Raw genomic sequence first — 22,283 nt, 5'->3', positions numbered from 1 at the left:
TTATGCCATAACTCTTATTGTTTTGTGTACCTGCGTAAATCTCGCTCTAGCACAGTTTGTTATTTAAAATATAATATAATCTTGAATAGGAATTCAACAGATGCATCTGTATGCGTCACGCGCACATAGTGTTTCGAAGGGCAGCTGTGCGATGTTAACAGTTTTACAACGCTATTATATAGAGTTTAATATAGACGCGGTAGATTTTTCATTTTTTTGTTTTTTTTTTCGTTCTTTTACTGCGTTATACAACATATATTCACACACTTTATTACATTATCAACTGTCGCTAATAAGGACAGCTTCTCTACGACGATTACACAACTCTTTTTCTCTATAGTACTACTTTCAGACGTGTGACATTTAAACGTTTCTATCGTATTTAAAATGTGATGTCAATCATTTGCTTGTTGGACTTACTTTTCATGTATTAATGTAACAACGAGGTTTTGGAAAAGTCAAATTTAAAAATAATTAGAAAAATATACATAAACCATTTTTTCTTGATTTTGCTTAAATAAATGTCTCCATTTTTATTCAATAAATTCTATTCCTAAAATGGTATACGTTTAATTATGTAGTAAAAGAACTCTTGCAAGTAATGCTTGCATGCTTTAGAATATCGTTGTGATATCATTTTCAATCGTTTACACGAAAAATTAAAATTATTATCGAATTACAACTGGAAGGTTTCCAAATTTTAATGTCAAATTCAAATATACCCCAACTCATTTCAACGACTAACGAAATATAAGAAATTTTTACTATTCTCGAACCTTTTGTCCTTATTGTATACGCATATAGCTTGCGATATTGTATTTCTGATAAAATTAGATTATTTCCTCTATATTTTTTCTTAATGAACCCTTAAAAGCTAATTGATGCAACTGTATACGTTGCAGATGCGGTGTTTGAATAGATATGCTTCGCAGAAAAGCTTTGTCGAATTTGCAATCAAAAAGAGAATTTTTTTAACGCGGGAAATTAAATCCAACAGATTTTGAACGACGTTGTTAGCTCTTAAGGGTTGTTGAAGTTTGAAGATTGTCCAGCGAGAGTACGCACAGTATTGTCTAGGATTTAATTACAACAAAATGTTTTTTCATTGATCCCATGATAGACAAGGATGTCCATGAAAGCACATTGTATTTCCTTTTTCCATGTAGTAGAATTAATTACCTACTTTTGTGACAGACCAAAGAAAATGACCGAAGATGTTAATCAATTACATACGTGAAGGATTCCTTAGTAGTATTGATGAAATAATTTGTTTAATAGAAAAGATGTAATTGCTATGCGCTAGGTTTGTTCAACTCAACTGTTTTTTCACCTTACAAATTGTATGTTTTAGAGATAAATCGATTATTCGACGAGGAATATATTGCTTTGTAAATATGTCTTTTTTCATATACTTTACTATAGAAAAATAAGCATTTTTCCTTTTATGTTAGTATCCTATATATAAACACATACATAAATCAATATACGACCAATAGCTTAATTTAATTTTCCATATACGCTGTTGATTGATTCATGATTTGTACAAATCAATTATTATTTTGAACGAAATTTCTGTATTTCAAATCAACCATTGATTGCAGTCGAGAAGGCAACAAATTATTTCTTGATAAATAACATGTTTTTGATTTACTTCAGAAAATCAATCGAACATCAAGTGTTTGCACAATACAATCAGGTTTACGAGTTAGAAACGTGTTGCGTACAAAAAAAAGCGATAGATATAGATTGTCACATTCCCAAAACGTGAGAAAGTTGTCAAAGAATCGAGTACGATCGAAAATACAATTTTTCACCTTATGAGGTGTACAGTTTCGTAAACGTTTCGTGTACTTGTCATACGTTACTTTTTCCATTTTATCTCAATTTGCATTCGTATTATCTCTATTTTTCTTTTCGTGTTCGTTCGATTCGTCTAGAACCTTGATTAAATATGCACGTGCTACGCGCATAGCTTCAAACGTGTCGTAACGATCTGAAATTTCGGTGTTACACAAAATAATTGAACAGACGAGGCAAAGAAGAACGTTGATATTTTAAACGGAACAATATCTTTAGCATGACTCTCGTAATTTTTGTTTGTGTATACTGTTCTGAGGTAGAAAGAGTGAAATCCATTAGGGGACATCGCGAGCCGTTCTAACGATTAGAAACACGACGGGGCGCTTGTACTATTCTTGTACCCAGAAAACGAACGTTTTAATCGATTTTCAATCGTCATTAATTGAGACGAAAGGTGGAGTTTCTCGACTCATTCGCTTATTAATGCATTATAGCTCATTACGGTTACCACCTTTTTTACCGTCTTTAATGGCTCTGCTTCATTGGTAGGCGTTAACGAAGAATGCTGCGGCGTTGAAAGCTTCGTCGCCCGGAAGGAAATGCAGCGCGCAGACATTTACTTCCTCCACGAGGATCGTCTAATTATCATCTAGGCTTCATGCGTATTTTCTTCTTTAATCGTACAACGAATTTATCTTTTATATTTTCGAGAACTAACTCGCTTAACCTATTTCATCTTACCTCCTATCGATTACGCTATGCATATTTATGTACGTACATCTGTTTACGTGACGTGGCTCACAAGCAATTATCTTTTTGTTTCGTGTAATATTGCACAGCAATTGTTCTTAGAGTGTTAGAGACGGTGAAACGTCGGCTGCCACGAAAGCGAGTATAATTAAACTATCGTATGTGTACGTGAACATCGAACTTTGTCGTTCGGCACAAAAGTCTTGGATCGTCTACAGTGCGACAACTTGATTCTCTGAAAATTTCTTTAACTCGTACGTAATATGGATCCGCACGGATTACAACAAATCACGACGGTACAAATAAGTCGAACCGAGACTGCTTCCAATCAAATGTATTTTTTACGCACGACGAGTACCTAAGACTTTTGCACGGTATTACAGGTCCTTTATTCGGAAGATATTTTGGGTAACTTTGTCTTTTTTCTTTTTTTTTATACAGACGTTAGATACTAACCACGTATTTCGAGTTTCTCAAAAAAATTGACTTCTCAACAAGCATATACGTATTGTTCATTTTCATTCGAATATTAATTCTACTTGTACGCGTATGTATATTCGATATAATAGGTATGTCGGTGCGTATCGATGAATTTTACTTCGAGAGGGAAGATGATGTTACAAGTTTTTCCGACTTATTGACAGTGTCCTATATAGTACATACAGTATTCGATTGGACATTTTAGTAACTTGCTCTTTTCTGTTGCTCTGCTTCTCTTCCTCACGCATAGTCCCTTCTCTTTTTGAAATAACGTGTACTTTAATGTATAATAGATTTACAAACAGGATATAGGAAGAGTAATTGAAAATTCATTAGGAATCACAGTCCTAAGCTAGAAGAAATAAGTAGCCGCGGGTACGATAAAGAAATAAGGTATTGCTATTGGCAGTGAATTTTGGTAAACGTATAAAATATTAATATAGTTTTAAACAGAGGAATGATATAAAATTGATAAAATTGAGAGACGAATAATCAAATGGTAGGATACATTGATTGATATTTGATGTATTCAGACATTTTTATGTGAGACTGCAATGTAATTAAAAAATAGTCGTTTCGTTTTATATCCATGTAAAAAATGATTCACATTTACTCGTAGGGTACAATTATGCATTTAGTGATTAACGTACCCAATATAGAAATTAATTCTTCTGTAATAGAACTGTAGCTTACATAAATAGTGTACCATGATGCAAGATAACATACGTATACGATAGATAATTGCATACTTACATTTTTGTAAAAAAGGTACAAACGTTTGAAAAGGATTAAATCATTTGAAATATAAATATTGCCTGTATCCTTTACATAATATAATATTGCATAAAAGCTGTTATAAAAGTAATCTCACGTCGCATATTTACGAAAGAGAGCAGAAAATATGAGTCTAAATTTTCACGTTATTACACTTGAGTATTTCTTTTGTATAAGGAAGTAGTTGTATTCGCAACTACTGTGGGTTTATGTAAAATTCTTGTTGTAAAGTGTAGATGCTATTTAAAAATATATTCCTCGCAAAACATGATATTCGGAAAGGAATTTGGAAATGCTTTTCATTATTAATTAGTGATTGTATCCGAAAGCTCGATTAACAGTATCAAAGTTGTACATCGTTATTAAACTAGTCCCGTAAGGACCAATTTACAAGTTTTAAACGTATATATTGCAATAAAAAGCACACTCAGTGGAAACAGTAATGATTTATATTACGAAACTTTTGAAAACTCACAAAGATAAATCGTCGCGGTATCACGAAGGAAATAATTATTATTCGTACCTAAACAAGTTCAATGAAACGTGACAGATATGTAGTTGTAGTTATAATTAATAAGCGAAGACTGTCGCTGTATTCATTGTAATAAGTATTTTACGAAATCTAAAATGAGAACTTCTTTAAGCAGAGTTGATGGTACTTGTGTGTATGCCTGTGTGTTTGTGTGTTCCGCGTGATGTTCGAAAAGAAATGTTATGGATTAGAAACCTGTAGACGCTCGTTCGCGAGGATCAGCACCGAATGCAACTGAATTTAGAGAAAGAAGGCCCGCGTATCAGTAGGCCACCCCAAGGCAGTGTATACGTGGATAATAAGATCCTTGACCCTTTGATACTTCTTCGAGACGAGCCATTCCCATCTGGTTCGTTGCTCGTAAAAAATATTTATCTATCGTTGGAGAGATGAAACCATAACTCGTGCTAAAGACTCGCGGAGCGGTGTGCCGTATAGTCGACCGCAGAAATCAATGATCGAAGCTTGTTTCCTCTGACTCGAAAACGTTTATTTTCATGCAGTGATTTTCGTCGATGTCTTTCTAGAATTTTATTTATTTCTTTTTGTTTTATTTTTTTCTCTTTTTCCTTTTTTTCTTCACCTTTTTAACAACGAACGATTCCATCGTTCATCGGACTAGGAAACTTACATCTTGTACTCTTCTCTTTTTCAAAGAATACTTAATCGGTGATGTCTTACATATTGAAGCGCTTATTGTAGCGATTATTATTGTAGTACGCACAGTTACCTAAATCTACGAATACGTTACGTCTACGTGTTGCTCTTTATTCTTCCCTGCGCGGAATTTAACAAATATTGATGCATATGTATACATTATGTACATCCGGTAACGCAGTCTAAAACTACACCAACGCATCCTATTACTATATACACGAAGCACACAGTACTCGACTCCTCTGCGTTTAAATCGCGTGTGTCTACTACGTTATTGTCCAATTTGACCATAAGCATGGCGAGTAAATATAATTCGGTATTAATTATGGAAGGCCTTCTTCTTCGTAACATTCATTCCCAAGCATTTTTATCGGTTCCATCCATCGATCTCCGTTTTCAAACAATTCGTCCCTTCTTTTTACGTCATGTGTAGATCACCTTTCAATATTCTCGTGAACGTTTTCTTGAACTGTTGGTTGGCCAGTGCGTAACAAAACGGATTTATGGGACTATTGGTATAACACAGAAAATACGAGAACATGTATAGATGTTCGTTCGTGCACGGTTTGTTCGTGCAGAAACCCTCCACTAGCGCCAGGATATGGTAAGGTGTCCAACAAGCGACGAACGCACCCAGAATGAACGATATCGTCCTGAACGCCTTCCGAGCTCTGTTCTCGGTCCGTGATTTTTGTCGACTAATCAGAGGATCCCTCCTCTGCGTTTTCGTCTTCAACCGTTTCCCGATCGTCTTCACGAAGTCCTTTCTGGAACCGCCTTCCTCGTTGCCCCGCGAATCCTTCTTCTTCGACTGTTTCTTCGTTTCCTGCTCGTTCCCCGTTGTACCAGAAATCGTTGGCACCATACTCCCGCTGGAGGACGAATTTTGAGGGGGATTGATCTTCGTGTCCTGATCCGACACCTGGTTCGTCACGTTGTTGAACGTTTCCACCGCGGGTGCGCTGACGATCGTCGTTACTGGCTGTTGCTTGGTATCCTCCGCTTTTACAGTCACCTCCGTGTGCACTTTGCTAACCGTTGGCGAGGTCTGAGACGCCGCGTTCGTTTTCTGCGTGATGAATACACGAGGTGGGTGCGTTTGGCTGGACGCGTTAGACATTACCGGGTGAGGTTGATTCTGTTTATTCTGAGCACCCCCGGCCTGTTGATTATTGACTTGTTGCGCTGTAGCTCGGATCAGAGCAGCCTGCAGTAGACTGGTGTTCGCCGCGGTGGATATATTCCCGAGGATCGGCGACGACGGCGCGCTTGAGAGAGGATTCGCTAGGCTGCACGAGAAGGAAGACGATGGACTCTCGTAAGAGGGGCTTGGCAATATCACCGAACTTTCGTCCATGAATCTCAAATCCCCGCCGTCCAAGCCGGTCAGAATATCGAACGTGCCCGTGCCTTGGGAGGATACAATCAACGACTTAGGTCTATCCGTGGATGATGAAGTTGTAGAGCTCTCGGATACTCGCGGGCTACTCTGAAACTGTGACGGCGGCGGTATAATATTCTGTTGGCTGCCACTGATCGAACGATTGGGATTAGTAGGCGGTGATGTTTCCGTGGAATTCACCGGCTGTTGATTAGTGCCATCGCAATTCCATTGAGGTTGTTCGGGTGTTAACGTCTGGCTGCTCGACTTATCGGGTTCAGCCGCATTGTCCATATCCAACAGACTGAGCTCCTGTATTCTGGGTAGCGTTTGAGTTCGCTGCGTCGTCGTGCCTGTATCGCACGTCGGATTCGCCGGGAGCAGCTTCTTCTGCGCCTGCTGCATATTCCCGTCAACTTTCGCGGGCACAATACCGTTCAACTGACCGTTAGTTGGGAACATCGGAAGCGCAGCGGACTGAGCGACCAAACCGGCCAGGGAAGATCGTTTTCTAATGTTACCGAGCGGCTGAGCTGGCCCCATCGTGCTTTCCTCGTCGGAATCGAACGCTGGGCTGCTGGACCGTTCAGATTTCTCCGTTTCCGTGGGCAGAGTGCTTCCGCAGGTTTGCTTCTCCGTCGAATCGGTTGCACCGGTTCCCGAAGTCTTCGAGGAGGTTTTCTGCCCCGAACCGTCTCCACCCTCGCCCTCCTCGCCTGACGTGCCGATTTTTGGTTTATCCTGACTGAGAAGGGTGCTCTGCGTTTTCGATATTCCTATGCCAGCTGCACGACCTGCCATACCGGACATCGCGCCAGCACTCAGAGCGACCATCGATTGCATCTTCCGTTGCTTAGCCTCGCTCTTTTTCTGCATGTCGTACGCTGTCTTGTATATACCGCCGTAAAGGATAAACAATACCACAAGCGTCGTCCAGTAATAACCAATGATAAGAGCGGTGTTGAAAATTGGATCTTTTAGAAACTGTACGGCGCACTCGCCTGGATCCAAGTTCCTGTAACCGATAAAGTGTTCCCAACCGAAGATACTACTAAAGAAAAGCAAGGCTGGTATGATCCAAGTGATCGTGACCATCCATATAACACGATTCTTCGTGCGCCAGCTGCGATATTGAGCCGCTTTTTTCACGGAGCAAAATCGATCGATCGTAATCAGCAAGACGGTATACTGAGATACCAGGCATACCGTATAATCTACGGACAGCCATAAATCACAGAGCAAGGGTCCAAGATTCCAATATCCCATCAGAACGTAGACCGTGTAGAATGGCATGGACACAGTGCCTGTTCAACAATCGTATCACGGTTAGTTCAAATCCAGCCTGGAAACTGTACATACGTGTGAATTATTCTAACGAAATGGCACGGACTGCGAACAAATTACGCGGCACGATCTACAATTACACGTTACCGAATTTCGCTAATCTCACGTGTTAGGAAATAATTTTCCGCTGTTTCATCGGCAGCACGAAACAGCCCCTAGATATATTATACATGTATTTCTGTATAGATTATACTACGACACGACGCGACTAAGAATAGACGGTTCAAACGCTATTATTATATCAGTATTACGTAATCGTTAGCAAATATTTACACGACAAGATTGCCTTCGCTTCTCACGTCGTATCTGATTTTGTATAATATCTAAACGATAAAATGGAAAATAGCGTGGAAAATGGTGATACGTACCAATAAGCATATCGGTAGCTGCTAATGAGGCAATGAAATAGTTGCTGGGTTGCCTGATGGCCCTATCTACGATAAATGCCAGAAGGACGAGAATGTTACCGCCGACAGTTAACAGTATGCATAACGCGAGGGAGAAAGCGATCAGTATCGTCTGCCAGAGTTCGAAGGGTGGTAGGACAGGCGCGAACGGTTCACCTGTTTGACACATAGAATATATTTTAAGACATATCTTATTATTAGTATAGAATCATTTAATGCTGATTTAATGATTCGCTAACCGTAATCTCGAATCATGCCTTGGCGAAAAATGAAATTGTATTACCGGTTGATAAAGCTGTTGTGTTTCCCGTTATCGTGCCGTTGGTGACGTTTGACGGAAACCAGTCTGACAGAAGTTCTACATATTCCCCGCTGCTCCAGCGTGGATCATCCGGGTCAGGCCAGCTTCCATTAAGCTGGGAGCATTCCGTTAAAATCTGATTGTACATGCGACAAAGACGTTCCCGTTGCCTCTCACGTTTCCTAAAAATTATTTTAAAAAGTGTTATTGTTTCCACGCGCAAACGGTTCTATCGTAGTACACAACAATCTCCATAATCTGGGTGGGTTAAACGCATCGAAATATTCGCCTGAGACGCGTCATCGGTAACGCATTTATAATACGAACAGAGAAGGATGTTTGCCCGTTTTCGTGGAACGTATGTGCAAATTTGCCCCCTTAAAAAGAAGCGAACGTGCCGCTGAGCCGTAGAGAGTTCGCAATGTGTGCCACGATTCGCGACAAAAGGCATTAGAAGGGAACACCGAATCACACGGGGGAGTTACTTCTTTAGTAACGTTCGTTACCATCGAAGAAAATGTGACAGCGGTATTTCCTGATTTTAGCTAGTGACATGCACGCCTCTTGCTCTCTATGAAACATTGCTGCAGTGGCAACACGAGAAGCAAGTCAAAGGCTGAATACACCGTGCGCACAATGAGCTTGAAATAAGCATGAATGGAACCGCATCCATTCCCCGCGCGCAGGTCCTCGTCGCCGGCAGGCAAGAAACGATGGGCCGCGCCTTAAAGAGGGTGACTCGTTTTTAAATAATTTAGCCAGTCGATCGTAACTGCCCGGGGGTTAAACGTGCATACCACCGACGCTTACATTCTCCGTGCGCCGTGTTCGTGAAAGATGCGATTATATACCGTCGTTCATTCATGGGCATACCTCGCGAAATATTCACCGCATTCATCCAGCTCTATATCATGGGGCGCACAAGAGAGATCCTCTAAGTCCGTCGAGCTAAGTCGCGGGAACAATAGATTTTTTTTTTATCATTCGCAAGAAACGCGGGACGTTTGTCATTGTCCTTTTGTTTGTCTTTGAAATGCCTTGTTCTTTCGAAAGTGTAGCTCGAAGAACAGTTGCTACTACGATGTTAAACCTGCCCAACCCGTGATTACGGGTAACTTGTAATTATACGCGAGATGGATGATGGATTTGTTTAGGGATTGCGATCGCGATATAAAGTTTCACCGTGTTAAACACTTTAGGCGAATAGAATTAACGCGACGTCTCGGATTCTGTCATCAGATTGAAAAATCAATGGGGATAGCTCTAAGATTATTAGAACAGCTCGCTACAAGCGCGGATAATGAAGCCACGCGAATAAAAGATAGAGAGATGAGATCCATTGTTTCAATGTTCTCGAGGGTAAATACTTGTCCTCGTTATAGCTGGCTTTCTCTTCAAGTTGCGCCACCGTGAAATGATTCGTAAATACTTGTCCTCGTTATGGCGGCGTTTCTTTTTCACGGCCCTACCGAGCGAAATGATTCGTAAAAAGTAGCCAACTACCAGTAATTAACCGAGACGCAGGACGAACGTGACACCGATGAAAGAGACCAAAAGGAGAACCGTATCGGAACACGAGCCCGTAAAATTAACGGGTACATTTTACCTTTAGAAGCTACATCGATACCGCGGAATATAAATTGGCTGGTTTGCTGCCTTTAGAAAGAAATGAAATCGATATGACGTGTATAAAAGGGCTATTCAATGGGGAAATTAGTTTAAGACGGTTAAATGCGTTCTAGAGATAGGAAGATAGAGGCAGAAAGAGAGAGAGAGCGAGGGAGGATTTAAAACGAGTTCGGAAAGTAGCCGAGTATCGGTAAGAGCCGAATGTCGAGGAGGGAGGCACGAGGCGAACAGGCGTTTGCAGGGTGCTTTAGACGAGGAAAGGGTGCTCGATGGGTCGCCGCAACTCGTGCATCGAAACAAGGGTGAAGTATCCGTTTTGTCTAATGAGTTGTAATGCCCGCTCATCAAGGTCGTTCAACCGTGAGTCGAACAGCCGGAGACACCCTTGTCAGGGAATACTCGCAACTTTCCATTTCTCCGTATTTCGATATTCTTCCTACGCGAGGCAACTGTTTAAAAACCATTCGTTAATAACGATTAAGAATTCCAGTGGAGAAAATCGATACCGCTTTCTAACGAGGCCTCTCCAAACTTTTTCGAGCGTATCGCCTGTGTCGTGGAAATATTTATAGAACGTTCGCCGAAGTGTTTAGCTAGGCTATTCCTAGTGAATGCGAAACGGATAATTGTCTGCCATTGTTTATTAATTACCAGCGATTCATAATTAAAATGTCGTGAAGTTGCGCAGGTGACCTAGATTGTGGGCCTAAGAGAAAAATTGTCAAGTGCACTTGGTTAAAAGTCCGCAGTAGTCTCAGTTTTTAAAAGCGACTGTAATGGAAATGCAAATGCGTACGCTCCATAAAGGCTGGTGAAAATAAATATTTTTCTACAAGCCAGTTGATACTGAATTCCGAGAAATTACCACGTTTTTAGACTAATATAGAGTAATAATAATAATTGCACTTCCTCTAAATGTATTAATATGTATAACACAAACTTTGCTGGTGAAATGTCTACTGTAAACAGAAGACTTGAATTTTAATAGTTATTTTAGTAATGTTTAACTGCAGTTCCGAGTGAATACTGAAATCGGTTCCATGAAGTCGTAAAAAATATTACCCAGACACCCAGAAACAATTTCATTTTTGCAGAAATATAAAAAGTATGGCTGTATCGATCTATATACATACCAGTCGTTCGCCAGGAACGTAAACCAATTCGCAAATTGAAAATGGCCATCCCACAAATGAGAGATTTCGGACTCATGTTTCGAATGTTTCTTGGGCAAGATATATTTTCGGAAGAAAGATGGCAGAGATGCTTATTTAGAACTTGGAGTAACTTTTATTAGAAGAATTATTATTTTATATACTTGAAGCAGTTTCATCGAAAATGCTGAATAGTTCAATTCAATGACAGAGTGCACATTTCTACGTTGAGGATTTACGCAAGAGTCTCTTTCCCGAATGAACGGTACTCACGTGGCGGATATTCAGTTCCTCTTGAATACCTTGATATGAAAGGAGAATTCAACGAGAGAAAGCTCGAGAGAAACGAAATAGAAGGTAAAATGTGAGAAGTGAACTTTGAGCATATGAATATTTTTTTTTTGGACTGAATGAGTGCCTGCACACGGATGTTATCGGATGCAAGAATGTTAGTACTGTCCGTGAATTCTAATTAATTCACGTTTGTCGAAAGTGCTCCATCGTATATCGTGGTCCTAATATAAAGTGTGGCTACTGAAAAGCTGGTATCATTTTCACCTACGAGAAACGTACTCTGTACATTTTTAAACACGACTACTGGTATTTTATAATCACCTTGCTTCGCCGTTGAAGGACTCCGTAAAAATTGCTCGCTCGCGTTTACACTTAAATTGTGAAATAAAATATTAAACAGTTCGTCGAGAGTTTTGTTTATACAAAATGGATGACACAAATCCATCGTCGGCGGTAATCGACGCTGCGATGGCTGCACGTACATTTACCCCAGTATATAACGTACGTACGTACATATGTGTGCCGAGAGGACAGTGAAGGGTAGCTGCTATACAGTTGTATAAGCCCTGTTGAGCAGAGGATCATCGCCGTGGAATGGCACGATCATGCGGATAGACAGAGAGGAAAGGATGAGCGAGCAACGCGAACCGATACGAAGATGGGGTGAGCGGAAAAGAGTTGAAACAAACGAGCAGGGAAAAATTGCGAGAAAGAGCGGGGCGGAGGAATTTTAGATATAGAGGCGAACGGCAACAAGTATCAACCAGGCACCGTTCCAACGTTACGTGAATGCTACTCGCAGTTTCGGTTCGTTCAGCAATGAACAGAAACAACGGTTGCCATCGCCACTGTATCGAGTCCCAATGGATAACCCACCTTATAGCGATCATTTGGTTGTGACGACGTAGCTGGAATTTCGTCCTTCTGCTTTCTGCTCGAAGAGCTTTACATAATTTCGATTCGTGTTCACTGTTACGCGACATAAGAATGCTAACCCTTTGAATATTACACGTACACGGTATAGATACATTGTGAGCACAATGGTGAATTTAGTTCATTCTTCTGTCTCTGGTGACAAACCATAGAGGAGAACAAAGCCACACAGGAGATTCCTTTGTAGATAGTACTCGATTATTTAATACCCCTCTCTCTTTCCACCTAATATTGCAGCTCTATAAAGAAAGGGGTGGGTGAAAGGTAGAGAGAGGTAGGGAAAAGAAAAGAAGAGCGTTTTGCTCGAAGCTTGAGACCCTTTAAACATAGCTAACCTAATAATATGAACTATAATATAATCTAAAATACACTACAACACAATGTAGACACCTAATAATTCGCATTTGGAAAAGGATAGATTTCGCTTTAGGTAGAATAAACTCGATCATAATGGCAAGATTGGTACAGAAAGATGTACGCGATGTCTTATCCCGATATTGTGTAGATACAGACCACTGCATCCACTTAATTCTGCCACTGGCACCCAAACAGGTTCACCAAGAAGACGCGGGTGATTTACCAGAGGGCTTACGCGACCATTCTTCGATGTTTCCATGCGACCCCCTTAAGGGAAAACCTTATTTTTATTTTCTTCTTTCGCAACTGGATGGAGTCTTTGAAAAGGTGCCTGCTCCCTTTCTCGCCATGCACGAAATACATAACCCATAGCTTCGGGGTGATATCAACTCCGCCGGTTTCTTCGTCGGCGGCACAGCTTCCCGTGACATCGTTTCCTTAAATTCCGCGATGCATCTCGCGAAAGAAATAGGCCGTTATCGCGGAAAGAGCCTTTCCGGGGAATTCGAATCCGTGGACGTAGAAACTTCGCTGGTGCATGCATCAAATGCCGCCTTTCATTTTTTTCGCTAGACAGGTGTTTGCGCTGTAACGTCACAAACGTGACGTGAAAACCGTGACACGCTTGGTACTTCGCGCGTACCTAGCCGTATAAAAGGGATCAGAATGAAATCGCATTTCAGCTTGTACCGATTGAAAACATTTGTTAATATTCCATCGATACTCTAATAAAATTAAAGCAGGCAGTAACGGAAATTTCGTTTCCCATTAATGAATAACTCGCTTTATATCGATTTCGAATATACGTATATACCACTTGACATTTTTCATCAGGGCAGTCTTCCGCATGAAAGTTCGTTCAATTAGCAAAAGTGACAACGTGGGAAGTTAAACGTTGGGTATAAAAATGGTTTTAATTTAGCTATTTGAGAGGCTGTAGCACGTTGTATCGAACTGTGCATATACGATATGTGGATAACAAGGGTGTAGTCTACGTAAGAGTATTTGTCCTTTCAAATTTGCAGATTTTTATCGTTGAGCAATATTAAAAACTGCTGGAAAGTTAGTATTTATTACAGAGAAATGTGTTCGTCCGAAACGAGTAATAAGTCAAGTTCTCGGCAATCTGTGAAGTTACATCTTCCTCTTAATCTCGTGTTGACTTCGGCCTTGTTTTGTGTTGATTCTAGTTCCATTCTCTGAGAGAATGAAATTCGGTGTGCAAAAGTCGAGAGATGAGAGTAGAAGTTAGCAGAAATTTCCCCGAGATTGGACGTTGCCGCGGTCAGAGGGATTGGCAGTAAGGCTAGGTCATCGCTTGTTGAAAATTTGGTAACTTCTTTCGAGGTTTCTTATGGTTCAGTAAGAAACTTTTACTCGCTACAAACAACGGTTTCTTGAATACGCGGATAATTGAATTTTGAATGTCGTGCAATACACGAGGCAGAATTATACTCTCGCCAGAAAGTACTTTGATTGTTATTGCAACGGTGCAGAGTATGAGAATGTATCGCGGAACGTATGCAAATAGTTTCACTTGTAACAAAAAATGTATTCCAACGCCGTGAGCGAGTTTTGTACAATCGATCCGTGGTATTCAACGTGCTAACATAAATTGCTTCAGCTCTCTTTTTTTCACAATCGAGCTTTGTATCGCCTCGACATCTAGGCCATTAGCTACAAGTTTGGTTCGGTTTTCTTTAGTTAGATTTTGTGGTAGAGTTGAGGCTCCTTTAGATAGTTAAGAGTGTCTTTGATGTGGTCCTGTGATGTCAAGACGGTGTTTGGGTTCAGTCTGTATTTGTGTCTTTGGGTTCGACATCTTCTGGACTCGTACAGCAGGTGGCTGATCGATATTGCTTATATAGTTACAGAGGTTCCAGACTAATGGTTCCGTCCCTTTTAATAGGTATTCGTGAATACTTCTTGAGTACCCAATACTGAATCTCGTCTATCCGTGTTCGAGATAGGAATTGGTTCGTAAAAGTTTCAACTTAATCAAAAATAAATTGTCACAATTAATCGTGGCCTAGTTTTGAAGTTGTGAAACAATTGGAAAGAAAAGGTCGACACTCCAAAGGTACGTTAACGCGAATCGGTAGCCAACAGGGTTAATCTCCTTACGGCGTGTTGTCGGGCAGAGAATTTGGGGCGAGGTGTTACGTCCCATATTGTAGATCAGTTTTTTGTAGCCCGATTCAAGGGCTCGTGGGGGCTTAATATAGGTAGAGATCAAATCAGATTTACACTTGGACGGAGGGCAGGCGTGTTCCATAAATATCAGTGTTACGATAGCACGCTGATGGCAGTGATGTAGCAAACTCTGCGGAGGGGAAGGTTGATCGCTCGGGGGAATTGAACGAACGCGTTTAATAACTCGGCTGGCATACGATAGCCCACGGCGTGACACTGGAACCATCCACCAGCCGAGGCGAGACCCTCTCACGGAAAGTCGCCAGGAAATTCCCGCCAATGTTATCATCAGTAGCCAACCTGTGTCACGTTATCCGAGTCGCGTGATCACCGTCCAATGATATCTTCGCGACAGCCCTGTCCTACCTATCGCCTGCCCTCCCTCGCAATTAGCTCCTCGATTTCCACGAGCGAAACGAATTTCCTCCTTCTGCAAAGAAATGTTAATCGCGGCCTACTCTTCGATTTCACTCGGTCAAGTATCGTTAAATGTTTGAAAATCAGGTTAAGACTGAACGCGAATAGGATATAATTAAGTACATCTGAGAAGGGACATTTCTTATTGTCTCTGTATTTTGCATGTACCCCCATCACTTGTTTCGCCCGTTATCCAGCGTTAACAAGCCTTCGCGACTCGTAATACTAGGGTATTAAAGTTCTTATCACCAGCCTATTACTCCGGTAATGGCGTCCTTTATTTACCAGTGGACTCTGAACCGTGCGACTCTTGACGATGTTGTCTCGAATTTGCGAACGATCAATAAAAACAATAGCAATTTTATCGAGTGTTTCGTTCACAGCCACCTGACGGTGCTTTGAAGTACGGAATTTCGTTAAAAGGAATTTGCTCGACGTCAGTTTATAATTTTCCCTCTCTTATATCCGTTGGCAAGCCGATGTGCCATAAATCTCAAAGTTTCTCAGGAACAAGACAACAACTAATTTTTAACGATTTTTATGGACCAATTTAAGAATTTAAAGTTCCACCGTCTAGAACAAAGGCTGTGCCCTCCGACTCTCGCTTCAAGGGGCGAGCATTAAAGACGCATTGAAAGGAAAGTCGTAATCCACTCTAAAACTGATTGGGTCCTTGATTCATTACTTATCGTAAACCAGTATTGTGTTAAATATCGATTGGTTTATACCAATTTTGAACTAACTGTCCATTAGGAATTTCATTCTTCTGCACTTGAGAAACTCTACAAATTTTAGCGAAAAAGTTTTCAACAGCATTTAAACAATTATCAGATGTAAGTCGTTCGACATTTAATTCGATAATATTAGTAATATTGTAATGAGGAATATTTTTTTTTTTTAGTTTTCGTTTTACCCCATTTTATGTGGTGTACGCGCCCCCGCGGTGTATAACAATTTACTAACTGTACTTTATACAACGTCGCCTCCTCCGTCTTGTCATTCTCTTCCTCTCTATTGCTATCCGTCTTCCTTGATCTCTATTTCTTCGGAAGACAAAGACTGGCTCATAATTAGATGACGTGCAGAGACGTCGCTGATAGAGAACATTATCTTGTCATCGCTTAGATGAAACGATCTACGTGTATACATCATTGCTTCCCCATACGTCATACATATGAGTACGTGTATCAATTTCCAGTAATTACGCGACAGTGCCTACGCTCATTTTACATCAGCGTCATCTCCATTTCGGGCATTGATTGATAGAACTCGTAATGTTTACTCTCTGATAGATATCGGCGAGCATCACGACAGATTGCTATAAAACCAATGACTTCGTGTAATTTATTTCAGAAATGAGAAAAAGATATACTTATTATCACGTATTTTCAACGCAACAATTTTTTGTTTGCTCAGCGAAGGGAAAGGTAAAGATGTATTTCGCTCAACTAATTGATTGGGCGGTTTTTACGTGCAAGTATTTTTCAAAAGAACAAATAAGTAACGTTACGCGATGCGAAGTATTCATATTTCCAATTCAGCGAAAATAAATAGAAGCTAAGTGGGCAATACGGATGACAGAGAATACAGTGTTCGTGAAAAAGCGCGAGCTTTAAGCCTGAGAGAGTTTTACGTTTTTATTGTAATCTGGCTGTTTTTGTTGCGTCCTATTTTGCTTTATGCTGTCGTAACCTTTTGCTTTGGCCTTTCCCCCGACAAAAATATAACAATTTTTCACAATGCTTCCGCTGGCTGTACATAAAATTCTAACAAATCTCAAAAATACATCTGCTTTAAGCGAAGCATGTACGCACTATTGTGATCAATTAAAAGCAGAAGTATTCGTTTTAAAAATACGTCGATACCGCGTCAATTCTCGCCTTTAAACGGAATTCCTCCTGCGTCGACGACATCCCCGCTGAATGTGTTCAATCAAGAGTTGGCCAAGTGCACGCGCACTCGGCACACTTTGAAACTCAATTTTACCAAAAATGACGTTCCAAACCAAACAAATTTTACGTTTTACATTTGTGCCGTATTTTTGCACGTGAAATAACTTCTCGCTCAATGTTGTTGCCCTCTGATGAACTCTGTATGCATTTATCTATGCAAGTAGCACAGTTGTATTGCAGTTGAGACATTGACACGAACTCGCATGTAACGTCTATATAGACAGCACAAAATGAATTTGAAGATGCGATTAAAAGTATTCGTAGCAAAAATAGCCGCAACAAATTTATTAGAATTAGATATATGTTCAAAAATAGTAGTAGTCAACCTTGTATAATTTAGGTCGTGAAGATAATCGATAGGAAGCATTCAAGCCAATATCATAGGTTACCCAGCGTTTTACCTGAAAAGATTGATTCGCTTTCACGTGTTTATTATAGCCATTGACAGCTAGAGAACCGAAATTCGAGTTAATTTATCATCGTTGACACGACACGAAGAGACATTCATTTCAGGAACTTGATCATAGCGACATCGTGAAAAAAGATCTAGAAATAACCCTCCGTAGGTATAAGTTCGAAATGTTTAGTTTGATTGATCGGATAAATACGTACGTCGAAAGTGCTTTCCAAAATACTAGCGATCATGATGAAATACGTTTACTTTCCAAGTTATTTATTTGCGTCTTCAAGTTACACGTTTAAATACTGCTACGTTATGTAAAGGTGAACGAAAGGAGTGTAGTGCAATTTTTAGACCTATTTAGAATCCTTCTGTTAATAGTATATCATAGAACTGTGACTCCAAAGTAGGTGAATGTGATGTAGTCTACCGTTGGATTTACAAGGAAGCAGTAAACCGAGGGTCTCGTATCCATGACACAATCTTATACGGTCCAAGGAATAATTAACTCTGATTGTTAATATTTTGCAAGCAGTTAGTCGGCTACCCTGAAAATTGAGTATGAGCCTTTTAAGGCTGACGATCTCTGCGGTAAAGTGTCATTAATATGTGAGCCGCGCACTTAAGGGAGGTCTCTTCGTCAGTTTCTGTACTTGAAATAGGGGGCCACGTTACACATATGCGTCTAATAAAGAAGATCCTCGCTTTATCCCAATTTATATGTACACTTTGCGAGCACTTTTAGCATAACCATACAATAATTTTACTACCTCTTTCCTGGTACAATTTCTTCGGCCTCTTATCGTTTTTCTTGTGTTATCGTAGTTTGGTTAGATTATTCGAATTGTTTTAATATACGAATTTAGCTTACAGAAACTTTAATGGTCTTTGTTGCTGTAACTGCTCTCCTGATTTTATGTACTATACTCAACTCATTAAACTACATCGAATACTGTACTGCATCGAACTATACTATAATTTAAACTTTCACTGTAAATTGATTTTCTATAGTATATCACTTGTTATTTATTAACAAATAGTTTTACACGTTGATTGATGTCTTACAATGAATATTATACAAAGTTTAGATTATATTAAGCACACTAATACAATATTTCAACATTCGCGTTATTCATGTGATTCGAAACTTCAATTCATAAGGTTAATTATGATACAATTAACAGACTGGTTAAAATGAACGACGTACATCTAAGTTCGTAATGGTCTTTGAAGTAAACTTTAGCAGTGGAAGATGTGATATATGGCATCTCATCTTCTAGAAAGTAGCAAAAACTCTCAACACGTTTTCTCTTGACCCTTGATTTCAGAGTTTATTTCGTCACCACCAAGATTAAGGTGCGTTTCAATCCGTTTCAGTGCAAATATGGTCCGATTACTGGTATCTATCGTATCGATAAGGATAACAGATAGCGAGAGAATTAATGGATTAACGAGGGAAACGACGATCGGCGGTGTTCAGAAATTTGTGGGAATTGGTAGTTTCTTGAATAAAAAAAGGGACTGGAGGGCGGAAAATGACAACCTCAGCAGAGGATCGTCAAGTTCTCATTAGAAGTAAGCGGACCAGAAGCAAAACAGCCCCGGAAATTGCTGTCGAAGTGAATAGTGTGCGGGAAAACCCGATAAGTGTATTCACTGTAAAACGATGGCTCCAACGAGCCGACTTGCATGGTGGAATTGCAACGAAAAGATCATTTTTTGCAACCAGTCCAAAAAAATAGGACACGACGAACTGAATGCGAGAAAACGAGGATCGTATAAACTAAAGTGAAAAGTTGTTTCGTGTACGTATAATTTTTATTTCAAGTCTTCGGCACAATGGCGAGCGTGTGTAAGATGATGGATTAAACAATAGTCGTTGGAGACATATTTCAAAGCAACCATCGAGTACGGAGAATTTTGTGAGAACGTCACTGTATGATCGCGTTAAGATGAAAGCTGTACCAGCGAAAGAATATTATCATTCAATCAGAAATCTGCTTGCAAACTTACGTTCTGGTGAGACAACGGTTCAAAGCACACCGATATGATATCCGAAGACTATTTAGGAACAATGGACGAGATCGGACTGATTAAACTGATGAAATGGTTACCTCAAAATCCTGACCTCAATCCCAGTCAGTTTTTGTGGGAAGAATTCGATCGGAAAGCCCGGAAATTGATTTCACGCCGAGCAACTAACACGCGCGGGACAAGCTTCAAAATGGTTTGAAGCAAATGTTAAAAAAAATTGACGCTTTTATTAATAGAAGAGGAAGATTTATCGACGAGTACAAAATTTAACCATATTGTACCCGAAGATGTAAGTCACGGTCTTGTGCTGTGCTTACATGTATGCTCTGTGCATTATAAAAGTCGCCAAGCTCAGCAGCTTGTTGACCTGATCACTGTCATTGAATTCTATGCATTTCTTAGACAGACAGGAAGATCTATAGAAAAAGCTGCGAAACGAACAGAAGTTGAACTCGACAGGGTTGTAACCACCGAATTTAACGATTCTCTTGCACGTTCATAGAATTTGTTAAATCGATAAAAATATTTCCCAGCTATTATTAGAGAAAACATCAGCTTTATTGGAAAACTATAACAGTTTAACGATATAATCTTTATACCACACATTATATACGCTACGTGTGTTCACTTTAAAGTATGCAGAAAAGTAGTTAGTAATAATTGATACTAAAATTAGTTGTTTGTGCAGCAGTATATAAAAATAATGCTTATATTAATAATCGATTACTTTGCATTTACTGTACGCGAACTTTGTTTCCTTTGGTTAGTTGTTGCCTTTGACAAATTAATGGAAATGTAAAAATACCAGTTCTATACCGTTGAGAAGATAATCCTTGAATATAAATACGAAATCATCGATATATAGTCTATTCGCGTATACCTTGTTACTGGAAATTAGATTTCAATTTCGTCACGTTAATATGGCGAGAATTGATCGCGTACGTGTTATGAAATCATTTTTGTAAGTACTTTAGTCCGATCGCAGAGTTATTTTATTGTTATACTAGCTTGACGTAGAGAGACGCATACGGTATTCTTTCCCTCCATAAATCGGATTTCGTGTTTCAGATATCTATCTGTAAGAATTGATACACGTACCTTCCTCCTCTATCGCGGTCAAATTAAATATTTACATATAGATATACATATACGCGTATGCATGCATGCATGTCTCTAACCCCGGACAGAGTATGCAATTTGAAAGCAATACGCTTCAGTTCAATATAGAGAATGCATTTTTGCCCCCATTCCCTGTACGGCGCAATGAAAATTCGAAAATCAATACCCCCGTGTCGTCACAATGTACCCACCAGAGTTTCCAATGCTGTGCTTATTTTTCTTCACTTTATCTTCATCATATGCATGCCGAGTGTACAGATGCATGCATATAAGCCAAAGGTATCACTCTGCGAGCCTCTCTTTCATACAATATACTGCCGAGGTAGTAAAAGAAAAAGATATAGAAGCTTGTCCACGAGCACAACCAAGCGTTGGCAATATTATTGCACAGATTCAGGAACAAATAGCAACAGAACGTGGATATCAACGAGACTGGAAAATCTTTGATTTTCGACCAACTGGAAATCGCAGAATGCTAAACAGAGAGTGCAGGCGGGACGATCTAATTGGATAATCGATTTTTTGGCCAGAAAGTCTTTAAGCAGGGGCGCACTGTACCCTTCGCTTCTTATCTAGCTAACTTTGCGAGATATAACATGTAATGTATATAATGAATTTATAAACTGTCAGGAATGTACACGTATGGAAGATTGCTCGTACATGGGGGGGGAGGGGGGAGGGAACAAAAGCATCACAGTTTAAAGACCATCCACGTCCCCGTTTTACTTTCCCGGTCCATTATTTCTCCCGCTTAAACCACATTGAATCGAACTCCACAAATCGGTCAGCGCGTTTTAACGTCAGATTAAAGAGGGAAAAGAACTACGCGAGCGAGGCGTGCGGCAGTAATTAAAATATAATAAATAGCCACCCGCGCCTAGCCTCCTGGCGACCGATCGATGCAATAACGGGGCTGCAACTGATTAACACACCGTAATAATGTACAGTGGTTTTGCCATCGTGTAAACTATTATCCTCCGCGTTGGTCTCGATTGTCTATATACATATACAAGCATTGTTGCCGAGTGTAAAGCACAATTCACACGAGCAAATACAGCCGGAACAATGGGTAGATCCCTCCCGTTGGACAGCTGAGCACAATTCATTCACACGCTACAGGCCGCGTTTCAATTTTTGAACAGCCTCGCGAGTCAAATAGCTGATGTGTCTGTTTACGCCGTTTCATCAGCTCCATTTTTTAACCTCGATCCTTCGTTCCCCGATACTCGGCTAGGGAATGGGTGTCAAACTAGCCGTTCTTGCAGAGGTTCGAAACGTTTAGAAATTAATGATACACGGCGTAGCTTTGATCAGTGAAACGTACTATAATAGTACAATTCGATAAAAGCAATTTAATGAACTTTCGTCGATTTTGCTT

General features: G+C 40.0%; 1 protein-coding gene across 1 annotated transcript in view; it reads right to left on the bottom strand.

The window, feature by feature from the left end:
* Positions 1–5,402: 5,402 nt before the first annotated feature.
* Machr-b (muscarinic acetylcholine receptor) overlaps positions 5,403–22,283 on the bottom strand; it is a 32,193-nt gene continuing 15,312 nt past the window's right edge. Inside the window, exons 3-5 of the mRNA XM_076900234.1 lie at positions 8,409–8,608; positions 8,087–8,281; positions 5,403–7,678 (exon numbers count right to left, since the gene is read on the bottom strand). Of these exons, the coding sequence (XP_076756349.1) occupies positions 5,412–7,678; positions 8,087–8,281; positions 8,409–8,608 (2,662 nt within the window). The 3' untranslated portion in view covers positions 5,403–5,411. The remainder of the gene's footprint in view (positions 7,679–8,086; positions 8,282–8,408; positions 8,609–22,283) is intronic.

Source organism: Xylocopa sonorina, chromosome 1, assembly GCF_050948175.1.
Source record: "Xylocopa sonorina isolate GNS202 chromosome 1, iyXylSono1_principal, whole genome shotgun sequence".
Taxonomy (NCBI): domain Eukaryota; kingdom Metazoa; phylum Arthropoda; class Insecta; order Hymenoptera; family Apidae; genus Xylocopa; species Xylocopa sonorina.
The sequence above is the reverse complement of the archived record's forward strand: the minus strand, read 5'-3'. Positions and strand labels throughout refer to the sequence as shown.